Source organism: Podarcis cretensis, assembly GCF_951804945.1.
Source record: "Podarcis cretensis genome assembly, chromosome: 15".
Classification (NCBI taxonomy): domain Eukaryota; kingdom Metazoa; phylum Chordata; class Lepidosauria; order Squamata; family Lacertidae; genus Podarcis; species Podarcis cretensis.
In genome coordinates this window covers 13,582,899-13,599,747 of record NC_137185.1, presented here as the reverse complement: position 1 = coordinate 13,599,747, position 16,849 = coordinate 13,582,899, and the positions used below count along the sequence as shown (strand labels likewise).

At 46.0% G+C, this 16,849-nt stretch overlaps 1 protein-coding gene across 1 annotated transcript; it reads left to right on the top strand.

The window, feature by feature from the left end:
- The first annotated feature begins 2,462 nt into the window (after positions 1-2,462).
- LOC307204271 (uroplakin-3b-like) lies at positions 2,463-14,236 on the top strand. The gene is made up of 7 exons (XM_079955879.1): positions 2,463-3,055; positions 5,907-6,056; positions 7,080-7,305; positions 9,729-9,805; positions 10,831-10,960; positions 11,723-12,665; positions 13,184-14,236. The coding sequence occupies exons 1-6, from the start codon at positions 3,001-3,003 to the stop codon at positions 11,826-11,828; spliced, it is 744 nt and encodes a 247-aa protein (XP_079812005.1). The 5' UTR covers positions 2,463-3,000; the 3' UTR covers positions 11,829-12,665; positions 13,184-14,236.
- Positions 14,237-16,849: the final 2,613 nt, after the last annotated feature.

Here is a 16,849-nt window from a genome sequence, read left to right as displayed (position 1 = left end):
CTGGGGATGAGCGGGTGCTTGCAGTGGTGCCACACTCTCACTCGAGTCAGCACAGAAGATGCTCGTCTTTTGGTGCCACATTCTCACAATTGCCAGCTGGCTTGCGTGGCAGCGTTGCTCCGAAAGACACACTTCTTGATTTTCGTCAGATTAACGTTGGAGACTATGGGACAGGGAAGAGGAGGCAGGATCGAAGTTTATAAAATAACATATATATATATTTCTCTCTCTAGTAACACTAAAACTCGTAGATGTCCAATGAAGTTGAATATCAGAAGATTCAGGAAAATAAAGTTCTTCACACGGCCACCAGGGCCAGGGCCTTTTCAGTGATGGCTCCGGCCTGGTGGAATGCTCTGTCCCATGAGACCAGGGCCCTGCAGGATTTAACTTCTTTCCACAGGGCCTGTAAGACAGAGCTATTCTGCCTGGCTTTCAATTTGAACTAAGCCTGATCTTTTATTCCCCTTCCTTCCCCTTTATGAAGATTACCCGCTCTGGGATCCCACAGCTAATTCCCCCCTGGTCTCCTCGCTGGCCCAAATAGGACTAACTTAGCCAGCTAGCCCTGGTGATCATCTAATGTTTATTGGATGGATTTCCCCCCTAAATTAATTTTTGAATTCTGAATTTATTGTTATTCATGTCTTATACTGTATTTTTGTTGCATAAATTAAGTGCTTTAAATTTGCTGTTAGCTGCCCTGAGCCCGGTTTTCTGAACCGGGAAGGGCGGGATATAAATAAAAAATTATTATTATTTATTATAATTAAATTATGGGACTCACTTCCAGAGGAGGCAGAGAGGACCATCAACTTTAATTGAGCAAAACCATCAGGGAGAAGGCTATCAACGGCCGCCACCCATGATGGCTCTGCTCTGCCTCCACAGTTGGAAGGAGTCCTGCTTCTGAATACCGGTTGGTGGAAACCACAGAGAGGGGAAGGTGCTCTTGTGCTCAGGTCCTGCTCGTGGCTTTCTGTTTGGGGCCTCTACTTCACCACAATGAGAACAGGATGGCTTGATCCAGCAGGCTCTTCCATCATCAGTGGTGTAGCATGGGTTGCCAGCCCGGGGCCAGGAAAGTACTGCGTCCCTTAACTGGCGACTGCACACAGCACTGCTCAGTGTGCTGCTCAGGTGAGGCGGGGAGGCCAGATGGGGACTGCCTACAATAAAGGGTGGCAGCTGCAGAGGCGCACCCCTAACTTTTTTTGAACCTGGGACAATCGCTCTGGTAACCCCCCTCCCCCATGCTACACCCCTGTCTTACGTTTTCATGACCTGAGTGGAACTTTACAATCCAAGTGAATGTGCAATACAGTGGTACCTCGGGTTACAGACGCTTCAGGTTACATATGCTTCAGGTTACAGACTCCGCTAACCCAGAAATATTACCTCGGGTTAAGAACTTTGCTTCAGGATGAGAACAGAAATCACATGATGGCGGCGCAGTGGGAGGCCCCATTGTCTAAAGTGGTACCTCAGGTTAAGAACAGTTTCAGGTTAAGAACGGACCTCTGGAACGAATTAAGTACTTAACCCGAGGTACCACTGTAATAAAAATCACAAAAGCTGGTCAACATCAGAAGGCAATGCTGGGAAATGTTCCCTGGTCTTGGCAAGCGAGAGTCCATTGGCCTCTGCTCTGTGGCACAAAGGGTCTCTCATCTCCCTTGTTCAGCCCCATCTCATTCTGGCTTCTTCTCACCGTTCTATGGATAATACAGTGAGGGAACTGCCAGAAGGCCCTCAGAGCTGGACCTCCGTGTCTGGGCTGGACGATGGGGTGGAGATGCTCCTTCAGTTACAAGCTAGTTGCCATCGGTAGACTTCCTCTCCGTGAATTTGTCCAGTCCTCTTTTAACGCCGCCCAGGTCACTGGCCATTACTGCCTCCTGTGGGAGGGAGTTCCACAGTTTAACACTGTGTTGCATGAAGAAGGACTTTCCCTTCACGGCCTAGGACCCTCGTACCTACAGGACCGCCTCTCCCGGTATGCCCCACGGAGAGCCTTAAGGTCCACAAACAGCAACACCCTAGTGGTCCCGGGCCCTAAGGAAGTTAGATTAGCTTAAGCCAGAGCCAGGGCCTTTTCAACACTGGCTCCAGCCTGCCTCATGAGACCAGGGCCCTGCAGGATCTGATTTCTTTCCGCAGGGCCTGTAAGACAGAGTTGTTCCGCCTGGCCTTTGGCTTGGAGCCAGTTTGATCCCCTCCCCCTCTTTCTTTTTTCTTTTTCCTTTCTCCTCCTGTGATGAGGTTGCATTTTAATATTTTAATATTTCAATATTTTAATGTTGTATTTTAATCTCTTTTAAGCTGTATTCATTCAACTTGTTTTTATTATTGCTTGTTAGCCACCCTGAGCCCAGCCTTGGCTGGGGAGGGCGGGGTATAAATAAAAATTATTATTATTATTATTATTAATCTGTCCTGAATCTTCCAACATGCAGCTTCATAGGTGTTATGTCATATGTATTCTAGTGTTATGAGGAGGGGCAGGAGAGAAACCAAACCTTTTCTCTATCTGCTTTCTCTTCCTTTTGCCCCCGAATCTACCAACATTCAGGCTCAAGGATGCCAGGCCAGAACGTGACATCTCTCTGAGGCAGGTGTCGCTTCCTCTTGCCTTTAGAAACCAAGTGTCTCTAAGTGGCGCCCAGAGAATGCCAATCCACGTGAGGGACCTTCTCTCGCTCCCACCAGCCCCTGGGCACACCCCTCTTTGGCACGGTCGGTTGGATCGCTCACGCTCCATCTATCCCTCGCTCTCCAAAACAAGCCGGACTTGTTTGCTGCCAGCCCTCACCCGTGTGTATGGAGGGTTTGGTTTTTGTTTTTTTAAAGTACAGCTGTCTAAAAACTGAATGACGAATGTGGGCGAGGCCCAGTGGGGCAGGACCACAAATAGGGGCAGGAGGCATCTTTCTGCTCAAGTCTCCTGGTGGCATTTTTGTGTGAGAGACCCAGAAGGAGGAAGGACAAGCCGTGGGAAGCATGCTTTTCTCTGGGATACTCTTGGTGATGGGAATCGGCGTCACAGCTGAAAAAGGTAGGGATGTTCCTTGCCTTATTCAATTCATGGGGACATTGATTTATTTGTAAAATGCATTTTAGAGAGAGAGAGAGAGAGAGAGAGAGAGAGAGAGAGAGAGAGAGAGAGATCACTAATAATTCAACATCAGGAAGAACTTTCTGACCATAAGAGCTGTTCAACATTGGAACAGAGAATACTGGGCTCTCCTTCCTTGCAGATTTTTAAGCAGAGGTTGGGTGGCCATCTATCATGGAAGCTTTAGCTAAGATTCCTGCGTTGCAGCGGGCTGGACTGGGTGACCCCCGGAGCCCCTTCCAACTCTATAATTCATTGATTCTGTGATTCGCTCCAGGGCGAGCTACTACAATTTAAGAATGCAATACGAAAACCAGTTTTAACAAATGGCTGTCAAGAGAATAGCTTGAGTCCTGATATATGTATATCGGTGGTGTCAAAGGCTGTGGTCTGGAGGTGCGTATTTAAGATACAATAGAAGGTACATAATGCAGGTGTTCAACACACTTCTGTGGGAAGGGAGTTTCTCAGTTTAGGGATTGCTACAGAGAATGCCTTCTCCCACCCATGCTCCTGAATTTACAAAGACATTTATTTGTTGGTTTCATTTTTAAAATTGCAGACACCTCTTAATGTTAAAAGGTTGCATCCAACAAGCCTATGCCACTAATGTGACTGTACCTTAAGTTCTGCGGAATATAAATTATACAGAATATATTAGGTTGTTGATAAAGATAATTGTAATAGCACAATAAGACTAAACACATCTGTATTCCAATGTATGGAAATGTAATTGAGTATTTTTATTTTATTTTTATTCTCATTCATGTTTTTTTTTAATAAACGATTTTTTTCTATTATAAACAAATAAATAAATAAAAGTTCTACACAAAGTAGACTTTTTGAAATTAATGGGCCATGGTTTATTAATTTCAGTGGGTGTGCTCTTGTGTAGGACTAATGTTAGAAATACCCCCACCCAATTTTTATGTTTATTTTAAATCTCTAAGCAGTTTACATAAAATATAATGGAGCGGGGAGTCAATATAAATTAAGAAAAGAATACAACAGCAGTGTTCAGACAATACTTTTGAAAAACTAAATAAAACAGTTTAAAACTATATAATAGATAAAACTGAGCAATTAACAAAGACTTTGTAGCCCAGCTGATGATATTTTGATGATTTAATGTTTAATCTCTTTGCGATGTTTCGCAGGAAGCAATTGAAAAACGAAACAAATAATAGAATGACAGCTACAACCTCTTGTTTATAATAATAATAATAATTTTTAATTATACCACGCCCTCCCCAGCCAAGGCTAGACTCAGGGTGGCTAACAAGCAATAATAAAAACAAGTTGAATGAAGACAACTTAAAAACAAGATTAAAATACATTAAAATATTGAAACATTAAAATGCAGCCTCATCACAGGAGGAGAAAGGAAAAGGAAAGAGGGGGGGGGGAATCAAATAGAACCCTCCCTCCTCCCCAGATTTCCCCTTACCCAATTTCCACACCCCAGGGACATGCCATCGGTTTAGAAAGGGTGGCAAATAATTTTGACCTCTTGAGAAAAGATTAAAATAGAAGTGGCAGGGTGGTGTGTCTGTAGATGTGGGGGGTAAAAACTTTGGAGAGGGGGTGGCTAAGATTCCAGAGGAGGATTAACTTTTTCAATTAGAGAATAAGCCTCGGAAAGGAAGGCCCTGGATTTCTCTAATTTATGCCTCCCATAAAATGCAAGACATTGTTTTAGTAACTTAAAGGCAAGGAGGGCGGGGGTGGTTAATGAGGCCAGTAATGAGACCAGGCATCTCTCTCCCCTCAACCTGGTTTTAGGGGAACAAGTCCTTAAAGAAGCCACAAGCATTTTTACAGTCCTGGGTGAGCTGTACTAAATATTCTGTCCTCCTTTAGGGAAAGGGAATTTGCAGGGAGGGCAAACAGTAGACAAGTCGCATCAGAAAAATGTGATGAGAATTGAGGAGTGGAATAAACATGCTTTCCATAGATAACAGTATTGCAGATTCATAGAAGTGTAGAGTTAGAAGGGATCTCCAAAGATCTTCTAGTCCAACCCCTTGCAAATTGCAGGAGTCACAGCTAAAGTATTATAGTATTTTATAGTATAGTGTATTTTAAAATGGGGTTTCAGAGTTTTTAGGGGTTTTTGAATGTTTTATGTAGTTTTTCAATTTCATTGTTCTGTATGGGGCAGTGACAATAAAGATATCGTAAAGGCAGATGGACACCCAACCTCTGTTCAAAATCTCCCAGGATGGAGAGTTCATCTCCTTCCAAGGGAGCTCATTCCATCTTCGAACAGCTCTTGCCGCCAGAAAGTTCTTCCTAATGTTTAGTCGGAATCTCCTTCCTTGTAACTCGAATCCATTTGTTCTGGTCCTACCCTCTGGAGCAGCAGGAAAACAAGCCTGCTCCCTCTTCCACCAAACGGATTATCATCTGCACAAACTTTTCCTGCATAGCTGTCCTGGGGCTGCAGAGATGGAGTACAGGGTCTCTGCCATCAGCCAGAAAAATAAAGACATCTGGGAATATGCCTCCCGGGAAGAACGTAACGACAAGGGGAAGAACACTTGCAAGGACATCAGAACCTCAGAAGCAGTGCTCGGTGTTGCATTCTTTTCCTCTTCCCTCCCAATCCATTTTTCCTTTTGTGCCACACCCTTCAGATTGTAAGGCTGAGAACAAGCACCTTATTATCAACTGTTGCAAGCCGCTCTGGGAAACTTTCTGCTGAAGAGTGGGATTAAAAAAAAAAACCCCAAAAAAACCTTTAATAAGCAAAATGAATAACTCACTTCCTTTTCTCGTTGCCTTTCTCTAGTGTTGGTAGGATATACGCCTCGCCTCACTCCCAAAGACCTGGCCGCAAAGATCACTTCCTCCACCTTCACTTTGGAACAACCTCGCTGCGTCTTCAACAAGTTTGTCGATGCCACCGATGAGATATGGCTGCTGGTCGCCCGCAGCAATGGTATGTTGTGTGTGATTGGTTGCAATTATATCCCGCCTTTTTCTCCATTGAGGTTTTTTTTTTTTTTTTTTTTGTAAATCAATTTTTATTGGTTTCTTCACAATTGATTTCCACAGTTAAGTACAAAAGACAAATCCACGCCCGCCCCCATCCCCATTCACAAACACCTTTCAAAACCTTATCTTTGAGGTTCTTTAAACCTCATGACTTCCCTCCATTCCCTCTTCGGGTACCTTATATTAACAAAATTCTTCTGCATTTCTATACAAATATGTCATCAATTCTTCTTCTTCTTCTTCTTCTTTATAAATAATTTTTATTAATTTTCCAACATACATTTATAATATCCAACCTAAATTTATCACATATTTTCTCTTTTGGACTTCCTTCATCCATTATTCAATTTTTTAATTACACATTTCCTAATCTTTATATTGCATTTTATATACCTTCACTCTCTTATTTTTCTTCAACACAATATTCCTCAATCATCTTCTTCTTCTAATTTTATTCAAATTTTTCTGATTGCAAATGTGCGGTTACACATATACAATAATTATTTCACATTATTTTCCCTAACTTTGGCATATTTAAATTTCACTGGAAGCCAGCTATCAGTTAAATCAGATTTAAAATCCAGCTCACCTTCCTCACAATCTCCTCTTAGTCTCAGGGGCTGTAATTTCTGCCTCACTTCAGCCACCAAGGCATTCCCAAATATTTCTTGCCTAACGCCCATGCCAACCATAGTTACTTCTGACTTTTCCTTCAGAAATTCCACCAGTTCCTTCACAATTTTTTCTCTTATGTCCTCCCTCTCCTGTTCAGGAACCCCACGGAGTCTTAAGGTATTTTCTTTTTGTTGCTTTTCAAGCATTTCCAGATCATCCTCTATTGTCTCTTTATGCCTATAAAGGAGTTCATGCCTTCCTGCGCTTGCACTATTTTTGCCACATTTTTCCTGTTAGGGTCGCCCAGCAAGGCCTGGCGAATAATCCATTTTTTCCTTATTGCCCCTTACAGCGGCAGAAAGCTGCGCTGTCCTCAGATCCCCTGAGGAGCTGCCCTATCAATCGTTCGAGAACAATTCCTGTTACATGACTCTGGGCACTGCCCCAGCCAACTACCCCTGCCCAGCGGAAGAAAGCAGCAAGCTCACTGTCTTGCGAGTGGGGAACGAAGTCGACTGCAAGACGGATCCCTCCAGGCCAGATTGCAACGGCCCCCTGCCTGAGCCAGGACCCTACAGGTGAGTTACCTGTGCCAGGTGATTCCCCCACCCGCCACTCAAAGTTCTGATAGTGTCTCTGTTTTCTGAATTAAACCAGTACTGCATTAAAGCACTGTCTATAGGGTTAGCTTGTTTGTTTTCCATTTGGTGCAGCCGTCCTCAACAGGAAGCCTTGCCAGGTGTGGTTGGACTCCAACTCCCATCATCCCTGATCATTGGCCACACTGGCTGGGGATGATGGGAGTTGGAGTCCAACGACATCTAGAGCAGTGGCTGCCAAACTCCCCACCAACAACACTACCACACCGGGCCTCTTGAAAATGGCCGAGGTTCTTGGAAGACAACTTCATGTCCTATTTTTCTCCCAGTAAATCATTGCTGACATGCAATGGCATTTGATGGCTGACATGTAATGGACGGGTGGAAGGGGAGGAAATTCGATTCAGTACGCTGTTAGAAAGTTGGTGCCACTTTGAATCTATTTTGGCCTGTTGCTATTTCAGCTTTTCAGAAGTCCTACGTTATCACTTTTCATTTTCCTTAGTGATAATTTTGATTGCTTTATCTTTTTTTGTGTAAACTGCCTTGAGGGTTGTTTGTTTTCTGCATTCCAGCGGTGTATAAATTCTGTGAAACAAAAAAAATGAAATTAGAGCCAAATCTATCATATTTGTGCTTTCCGGGGAAAAACACATGAGGCGTTCCAGCCTGCGGGAGTGGGGGGTTACCTGGGGAGAGTCCTGAGGACTGGGAGGAGGAGGTGTCAGAAACTGAAGAGGCAACAGAGTTTAGTGAGCAGGAAGAGGCTGTGGCAGAGAGCAGTCTAGGGTGAAAGGCAGAAGAGGAGGCTGGAGAGGAGGAGGGCAAAGAGGCAGGGATGAGGCAGGCTGCTAAAGAAGCCAGGGGGTCTCCCCATTCTACTGCGACCAACTCACTTCCCCCCTGGTCTCCCAGAACCAGAAGAGGTATGAAGAGGGCGGAGCAAAGGCAGGCACAGCAAGGAAGTCTCAGATTGCTTAGGGGAGGAGAGGAGTCTTAGAGAGCTGTGGGAAGTAAGGGACATTCAGTCCTTATAACTGCCTCACTGGGGTAAGACCTACTGGGTGGAATTGCTGTGATCACTAGGCCTGCACTGTTTTGTTTCTTGAATAAAAAGCTAATCTCACTGACACCGGGTGTTTTATTGCTGACCTACCCCTGGCCCTAGCTCCTGACAATCTCCAGGGAGGACTCAAGGTGCCCCTTAACGCTCTCTTTTTAAAAAAAAAAAATCAATTTTTATTAAATTTTCTGAATTACATTTCAAAATATTCATTTAAACAACCTTAAATCAATGACTTCCCTTCTTCTTATGTGGTTCATTTTGCATACCATAAAGGTAAAGGTAAAGGGACCCTTGACCATTAGGTCCAGTCGTGACCAACTCTGGGGTTGCAGCACTCATCTCGCTTTATTGGCCAAGGGAGCCAGCATACAGCTTCTGGGTCATGTGGCCAGCATGACTAAGCCGCTTCTGGCAAACAAGAGCAGCGCACGGAAACGCCGTTTACCTTCCCGCCAGAGCAGTACTTATTTATCTACTTGCACTTTGACGTGCTGCTAGGTTGGCAGGAGCAGGGACCGACCGCTGACCTTCTGATCGGCAAGTCCTAGGCTCTGTGGTTTAATCCATATTCCTGCATATTTTACATGAACTAAACCATTCAGTAATCCATTGTTACATCCATCAAAACTTATTTACTCTGTTGAATTTATCTTAATGCTACTAGTGTTTTTAAATGAACACAATTTTCACCTATATATTCAGTAAATATTTTCCAGTCTTCTTTAAACGTGCATTCTTCTTGTTCTCTTATTCTAGAAGTTAAGTCTTCAAGCTGTGCATATTCCGCCAATTTAAGTTGCCATTCTTCTTTGGTTGGGACCTCGCTTGTTTTCCATTTTGGGGCTAACAAAACACAGGCTGTGGTAGTAGTATACATAAATAGCCTCTCTTTTTTTGGGGGGGGGGACACCTGGGAATTTCCCTCTGAATTATACCCAACAAAAAGGACTCTGTTTTTTGGGGGGGAAATGTACTTTTAAACTCCCCCCCCAAAAAAAAATCACTATATACCATATCCCAATACTCTTTTACCCTTTTACAAGTCGCCCACATAAAATAAAAGGTACCCTCAACCTCTTTACATCCCCAACACTTATCTGATTCAGACTTACACATTTTAGCAAGTCTACTTGGAGTTAAATACCATCTGTAAATCATTTTCAGGTGCCCCTTATCTCAAACCCTGAAGGGAGATGCTGCCAGCCAGTGTCAACAATCCTGAGTCAGAAGAACCAATGGTCTTTTTCAGTCCCAGGCAGTTTCCTTCTTTCCTTTATTCATGTGACTTGGAAGAGGGTATTCCGACTCCATCAAGTTCTTACCTTTCTCTTCTCAGAGTGAAGTTTCTGGCCTTTAATTCCGGAGGCCCCACAGCAGAGTCGAGATGGTCAGATCCCATCACGCTGATCCAAGGTAACTGAACAGGACCTGCTGGGTGCAATCCACACCCTGCCAAGCACGTTGGAGACCCCTCAGTTTCAAGAGGACCACTGCAGATGCCTTCAAACGCCTCCCTATCACTGTGTGCAGATACATGTTTATCACTAGAGGGCCGAAGGACTAGGAGTGCCTTTTATCAGCTCGGCCTGGTTTGCCAACTATGGCCAGTCCTGGGCAGGGATAACTTGGCCACTGCAGTCCATGCTTTGGTAACCTCAAGGCTGGACTACTGCAATGCGCTCTGTGTGGGGCTGCCCATGGGACTGGTTCAAACGCTCGAGCTGGTGCAGAATGTGGCAGCCAGGTTGCTGATTGAGGCAGCTGGCCAGTAGCATGCAACACCTTTGTTAAAACAGCTGCACTGGTTGCCCATCTGTTACTGAGCCAGGTTCAAGGTCCTTGTCTCAATTTACAAAGGCCTGAAAAAGTTAGGTCCAGGGTACCTCAAGGTACCTCAGGCTCAATCACAGAGATAATCTGCAGAGGCATTGCTAGTCACACCTGAAGTTGGCGAGGTTCATTTGACAACGAGAAACTGAGCCTTTAGTGTCGTGGGCCTAGTCCTGTGGAACTTTCTGCCACTGGAGATTCAGCAGACAACTTTTCAGTGGCAACTTTTAAACGCCTGCTGAAAACTTTTCTATTCTGCCAGGCCTATGCACGCAATTACCATTTGCTGCTGTCTGTTTTTAACTTTTTTGCTTTTAACTTGTGTTTAACTTTTTTATGCTTTTGATGTATGGTTATGTGGCTTTATTGCTGTAAACCATTTTGTTATACTTTTGTGATATAGCGGCAAACATTTTTTATTATAAATAAATAAATAGTCCCCCACCACCTCGGTTGCGATGCTCAGGAATCAGGGCTCACCAACCTTTCTAGACCTCTGGGTGCATATACATATATGACACTGAGTATGCCATTCCTTCTAGTCACTTTTCAATAGAACGGCCCGTCTGACAATTACAGCTTTAAATGTATTCTCTTGTCCTTATCAGGGAAGGATCCCGAGACGATCGACACATCCCCTGAGCGGCGGAGCGCAGGAATGATTGCCATTGCCACTATCCTCTCCATCCTCTCTGCCATCCTGCTGGCTGCCCTCATTGCTGCCTTGGTCTATAAATAGTACGTTTCTATTTAGAATTGCGGAGGGAATTGACTATGGCCTTGCCTGAAACCCGGTGGCTGTGTCACCCTGGAGTTAAGGGCCTTTGCTTGACGTCTGCAGGTTGGCTTGCTTACTTGAGCCTTCTGGAGCATAGGACATTAGTCATGCCCAAAACAGAAACGAATGGAGATGGCTAGCACATTCACTTCAATGGGTCGCCTCTGAGTAGGACTTAGCTGAATGTCTGGGCAAATGTTTAATCCTATATTTGATTCATTTTTGTCTAGCAGAGGAGGAGGAGGCAATGTGGTGGGGAGACATCCACAAGGGTGGGTGGGTGGCAATGAGCAGAGGTGGCTGGATCTGCCACCTGAGGTGACCACCTCACCTCATGGGCAGGCCGGAGCCTGCCTTTAAGTAATACAGGAGTTTCCCCAGTTTAATTGTGAAATGTTTCTTTTTCATTTAACTGAGTCTACGCCCAACCTTTTCCTCCAAAAAGCTGAAGGTGGTGTATACTGTTATCCTCATTTAATCCCCACAACAACCCTCTGAGGCAGGTTAGGCTGAGAGACTGGTCCCCAAGATCCCCCAGTTAAAGCTTCATGGCCGGGGGGAGGATTTGAACCCTGGTCTCTCTCAGGTCCTCATCCAGCCCTCTAACCGCTACACCACCACTGCCTCTCTCACATCGGTGAGGTTGAGTCCCGACCCGACCTTACACGATCCTCACAAACCATATCAACCTCATTCTTCCTTCTGCCATTCCTTTCCCACAGTTCGGACGTCTGCGGCAGCGCCGAGATTGTCACCGTGAGGGATCCAGCGACAATCACCCGCTACACCACCCACCATATATATGACCAGCCTGGCCGAAACTTGTGAGGCCCTCTGTTTCAGGACAATCTGTCGACAGTATCCATCTCCCCTTTCCCCTCCCGCTGTGGCTGCCTCAATCCCTTAGACTCTCTCAAGGAGCTCAGCTGAGACATTTGCCTTTGGACGTACATCCCGATCCTGAGTCCCTCTTGGAGGAGCTCAGAGGAGTTGGCGGAGCGGAGGGAAGAGGAAAAACTGAGCGATCATCTGTGAATTACGCACTTTGGGATGTTTTCTTCCCTGAAGATGGATTTTGGCGGCACCTTCTGCCTAAGGGAGAACCCGATGCGACAGTGGTTGTGTCTTAACACATTGAAATAATTCTGTATGTAAACAGCAGCAGATTTACGCTGTTCCCAATGAACGAATAAGTATCCACCATCTGGGGGCAGCCTCATTTTAAAAGATGGGGGGCGGGGGGTGGGGGTGGGAGGCGGGGAGAGAGCTTTCCGGGTTGTTGTTTTTCCAATTAAGCATCATAGATGTGGTGGTTGCGGGCAGAGTAATTCACCAAAGATACAGAAGGAGAGAAGCTTCGGGGCCAGGGTGCCCCTCAGTTAAAGACGTCTTTGTTTGATGAATGGGATGGGGTTTGTTTGAACCTGAAAGGAATATCTCACAGGAGAAAAGGGATGCACACCTTGTTTTCAGGCATCCGTGGGAGCAAGAGGCATCTTCTTAAAAGAGGCTTTTGAGTGCCTGTCGGCTGGGAAGTCTGGCGGTACTGTTATTAAAATATAATCTATATCATTTTAACCTGCTGTTGCCAAGTTAATCAGGGGCAGGCACCATTCAAAACTGTGGAATGGAGAAATCAACGCAACCAAGGGTGTGCACTTCCAGGCAGTGGCATAGCCTGGGGGGTGCAGGGGGGGCCGGCCGCACCGGGCGCAACATCTGGAGTCGCCGAAGAGCCTCGGGCGCAGGCTGTAGCAGAGCTCCATGTCTCGCGGAACCGACGAGTTGTGTGTGCGTCCGGGCTGAAGGCGTCCGGCAGGCAGCGGCTCTCAGCGCTCGCCACAGTCCCCGCGCGTCAGGGCTGCGGAGGGCGCGCCAGGCAGCCCCTCCTCACAGCCCCGCCGCCGCCGCTGCAGCTGCTGGGCCATGTTGCATTTTCCTCGCCTCTCTGCCCTCCTCCTCCTCCGGGCAAGCGGCGTCGTTTGGGCGGCAGCGCCAGCGGCAACTCGCCTCAGATCACCTGACACGGACCCGCCGCCACCGCTGTGGCTACCTTACCGTAAATACCCCAGCCCAGGCAGCAGCAAGAAGAAGCTGGCAGCGGCGGCAGGTTAGGGGTTAGGGGTGCAAATTACTTGCCTTGCCCCGGGTGCTGACAACCCACGCTACGCCGCTGCTTCCAGGTATGGTTGGACTACAACTTCCATCCAGGGGCTGAGGCAAAACAGGAAGGTGCAGTGAGAATGAGGACCCTCATTGTCCTTAGAAACGTAGAGTTGGAAGGGACCCTGCAGATCATCTAGTCCAACCCCCTGTAATGCAGGAATAGGCAGCTGTCCCGTACGGGGATTGAACCTGCAACCTTGGCATTATCAGCACCACGCTCTAACCATCTGAGCTACCCAGGCCTTCACAGAGTCCAAGCGCATCTGAAGGACCACAGATTAGGCGCTCCTGGACGACACATTATAATCCTACACTTGGAAAACACCACACCATCAAATGGCCACCTTCTCCACAATCAAACAAGCCCAAGAGTCAAAATAATCAACCCATCCTTTTGGGGATTCCTCTACCACTTGGGCCAAGCAGATGAATCCGAAAGAGAGGGGTCTTTCTTTGGTGTCACACTTATAATTCTCCCTCCGCCTCTACAATCATTGTGTTGTCGTTTTTTGCAGAACACGCTAAAATCATCCTATGTACGGAAGCAGAAAGGCAACCGGTGTGTGTGTGTGTGTGTGTGTGTGTGTGTGTGTGTGTGTATTTCAACCTAATGGGTGGCAAATCCCCAACTACGGAGCCTAATTTCCTGACCCACCCCAAAACACTTAATTTTTTTCCCGATTCCCCAATTTGGAAGCAGCAAAATGGAGAAAAAGTGGACTCAGTACTGGTGTAGGCGGAGACAAATTAGGAAGGGGGAAGATATAGCCACACCCACTTTGGGCCACACCCACCACTGGCATGCAGCCCCCGGGACGGTTGGCCAAGACTGCATGTGGCTCTCAGCTCAAGGAAGGTTAGTTGCTTCTCCTATAACCAGCCCATTAAGTATCGTTTAACTGAACGCAAACCATGATTTCTTTTTAAAAGACAACGGTGTGAGCATTCATTCGTATGCACAGTAGAACTATTACCAATTCATTCTGCACATTTTCTGTTCTTTAATCTGTTCCATCTTATTTCTGTATCAAATGGCTTTTTAAAATAAAAGAAAAGCACAGGTGTTTTTTCATTAAAGTATATTTTAAAATGCAAATTTTACATAGGGTGGGCAGCATATTTTGCATGTATATCTCGAGCACCCTGGATATTTGTACATTTTTGAGTCGCAGCAAAATTTGGAGAGATGCAATAACTGGCCAATAGCTGTGATCTGCAAAATTGGCTTGGTCCCCATTCCAACATGGCTCATACGAAATCCTCCACCTTCCCTACTCTAAAGTGAGGAACTGCAGGATCAGTCCAGCACAAATGAAGCCACCTAAAAGGAGGGTGTACACAATCAAGAAATAAGCCAAGACCCTTTGGACTTCCTGGAGGACCGCAGCCACTATCCCCTGGCTTTTCTCCGGCCCAAACATGGCTGAGGCAATGCACTCTCCTAAATCACCATGGAACATGGAGTCTCCAAGAGTCCTGGTGGCTGAAAGCAGGTCTAGATAGGACAGGCTGGGGCTGTGGAATGCCTTATCTTGATTTCCTTTCCATTAAATTTGCTGTTGTGTTCTTCCTGTGAAAAGGCAGAAAGAAAGGGTTTGGGTTTTTTTTTTTTACATTATTATTTATTTACAATCTTAAAAGGCATGACACAAAAGGAAAATGGATGGGGAGGGAGGAGGAGATATTCAAATGTCCAGTTACAGGTTCTTTCCCCCTTTTTTATTTATAATCATAAATAAATAAGAATAAACATGTGCACCCACCACCGGGACCATTCCATTGTAACTATCCAACCTCCAAAAATTTCAACACCCGTTGCAATTCCATATTCTCAGTACGAATTCTACAAACATCCTCCATATTTCCTCAAAATCATTTCTCATGCATATGCCCCATCTTACCTTAATGGCACATGTTAATAGCTATATCCCACACCTCTTTATACCATTCTTCCATTTAATATTCTACTTGCCCCTTCCACTTCCTGGCTATAACAATTTGTGCAGCTGTCAATAAATTTGTGAGCAAGTCCTTCATAGCCTGCGAACCTTCCACCCCATTGTAAATTGATAATAATGCTACTGCTGGACTTTCTGTCGGCTTTAACCCAGTGATTTCTGATCTCCCCTTAAACACCCTTTGCCCAAAACAATTGTACATATTTACACCCCCACCACATGTGAACGTGAGTCCTGGTTTCCTGTCATCCCCTCCAGCATAACACCGAATATTCCTTGTTTATTTGATTTACAGGCTCTTCTAAATCCGCTCCAATTCCCAGTGGGGAGGAGTTGCGGTGGACCACATGGTCACCTACTCCCCACCGGGGCGGGGAACTCTGTCTCCTGTTGCCTGGGGGATCCCGGCCACGTCAGAGCCCGGCCAGCCAACCCGCTGGCCCGGGGGGGCGTGGCCGGGGCCGTTTAAACGGAGGAGCGAGCCAGAGGACTTCCTCTTTGGCTCGCTTCCTCAATCACCTTCCCTCCCTCCCTATTTTGCAGGTTAGGCAATGGCCTTGCTATGGACTTCGGTTGATCGCCTTGGTTGTCCAAGGGGCCTGGTAGGAATTTTTCCACTAGGCAAATTGGCACTAGCCACTTGGTTTTTGCCTACCTCATAGCAATCATCACAACTTTGTTAGGGTTGCGGTTAGGCATTGTTTGACCTTGTGTGGGGGAGGTGAGGTGTGGCCATCACCTGCCCCTCCATGCTTAAGGGTATTCCATTAAAGGAATCCAGGGGTGTTGAACTAGTCTGAAGCCTGGCTGGGGGGCTAAGGCCTTGACACGACCCCAATGGGAACACCAGAGGGAGCTTGAGTTGGTCCGCATCAACAGGGCTCCCCCTACCTGTGGCTTACCCTTACTGAACTTCCTGCACAATGGGCAGGAGGCAGATATAGTGAGGTCCAATCAATGCCTAAGCCAATACTGCAATTTCTGTAATTTCAAAAAAGTTGTGGCCAAAATTTGCCCAATAACATAAACCTAATATCTGTATCCTTGTGTGAGTTATTTCCAACAAGGGGGTGGCTGCAGGGTCTCGACACGCAATGAGCAATGGGTGAGAGATTTAAGGAGAGGAGATGTCGAACGTTGCCCATTTCTCAACTGTGCTGATAGAGGGGTATTGCTTTCCTTCTCAACCCCTCCTCAGGCGGCAGTTCAAGGCAGGAGAAGCCTGGCTTCTCAGCAGAGCTGGGGGTGGCCTTCGTCCCTTTTCTTCTGTTGCCTTGACCCTCACGCTGAAGAAAGTCAGTAAGCATTTGTGAGTCTTCTGTCGTTCCTCTCATTCATGTTCCTAAAGAAAGGGCCATGTCGCTTTAAGAAAATTAAAAATTAATATGCAAAAGTTTAAAAGGCGCAAGGAGATAGGATCATAATATATTAAGGATGGAATAACAAATAAAGTAAATAATGCATGTTGTAAACAAAAATTGCCCTTTTCCCTTATGGGGTATCCAAGAGCCCATATAGAGTCCTTACATAGGTTCCCTATTGGTAGGAGAAGATAACAGAGGCCAACCAGAGAATATTGAGAAGCAAAGCAGCTAGTAAGCCTGATCTTTATTGATCTGTTGCAACAGGGTGTTCCCCTCACCCACAGGAGAGAGGAGGAACCCAGAACAATGTCGCGCAAAGCCATGTCACAGGCTCACACCCTATTCATATCTTAAATGTTCC

Excerpts from the sequence above, each read along its gene's own strand:
- LOC307204271 (XM_079955879.1), top strand. The coding sequence starts at position 3,001 with ATGCTTTTCTCTGGGATACTCTTGGTGATGGGAATCGGCGTCACAGCT. Across the intron at positions 7,306-9,728 it reads CCTGAGCCAGGACCCTACAG|AGTGAAGTTTCTGGCCTTTA; the intron begins GTGAGTTACCTG and ends TTCTCTTCTCAG. Across the intron at positions 10,961-11,722 it reads GCTGCCTTGGTCTATAAATA|TTCGGACGTCTGCGGCAGCG; the intron begins GTACGTTTCTAT and ends CCTTTCCCACAG.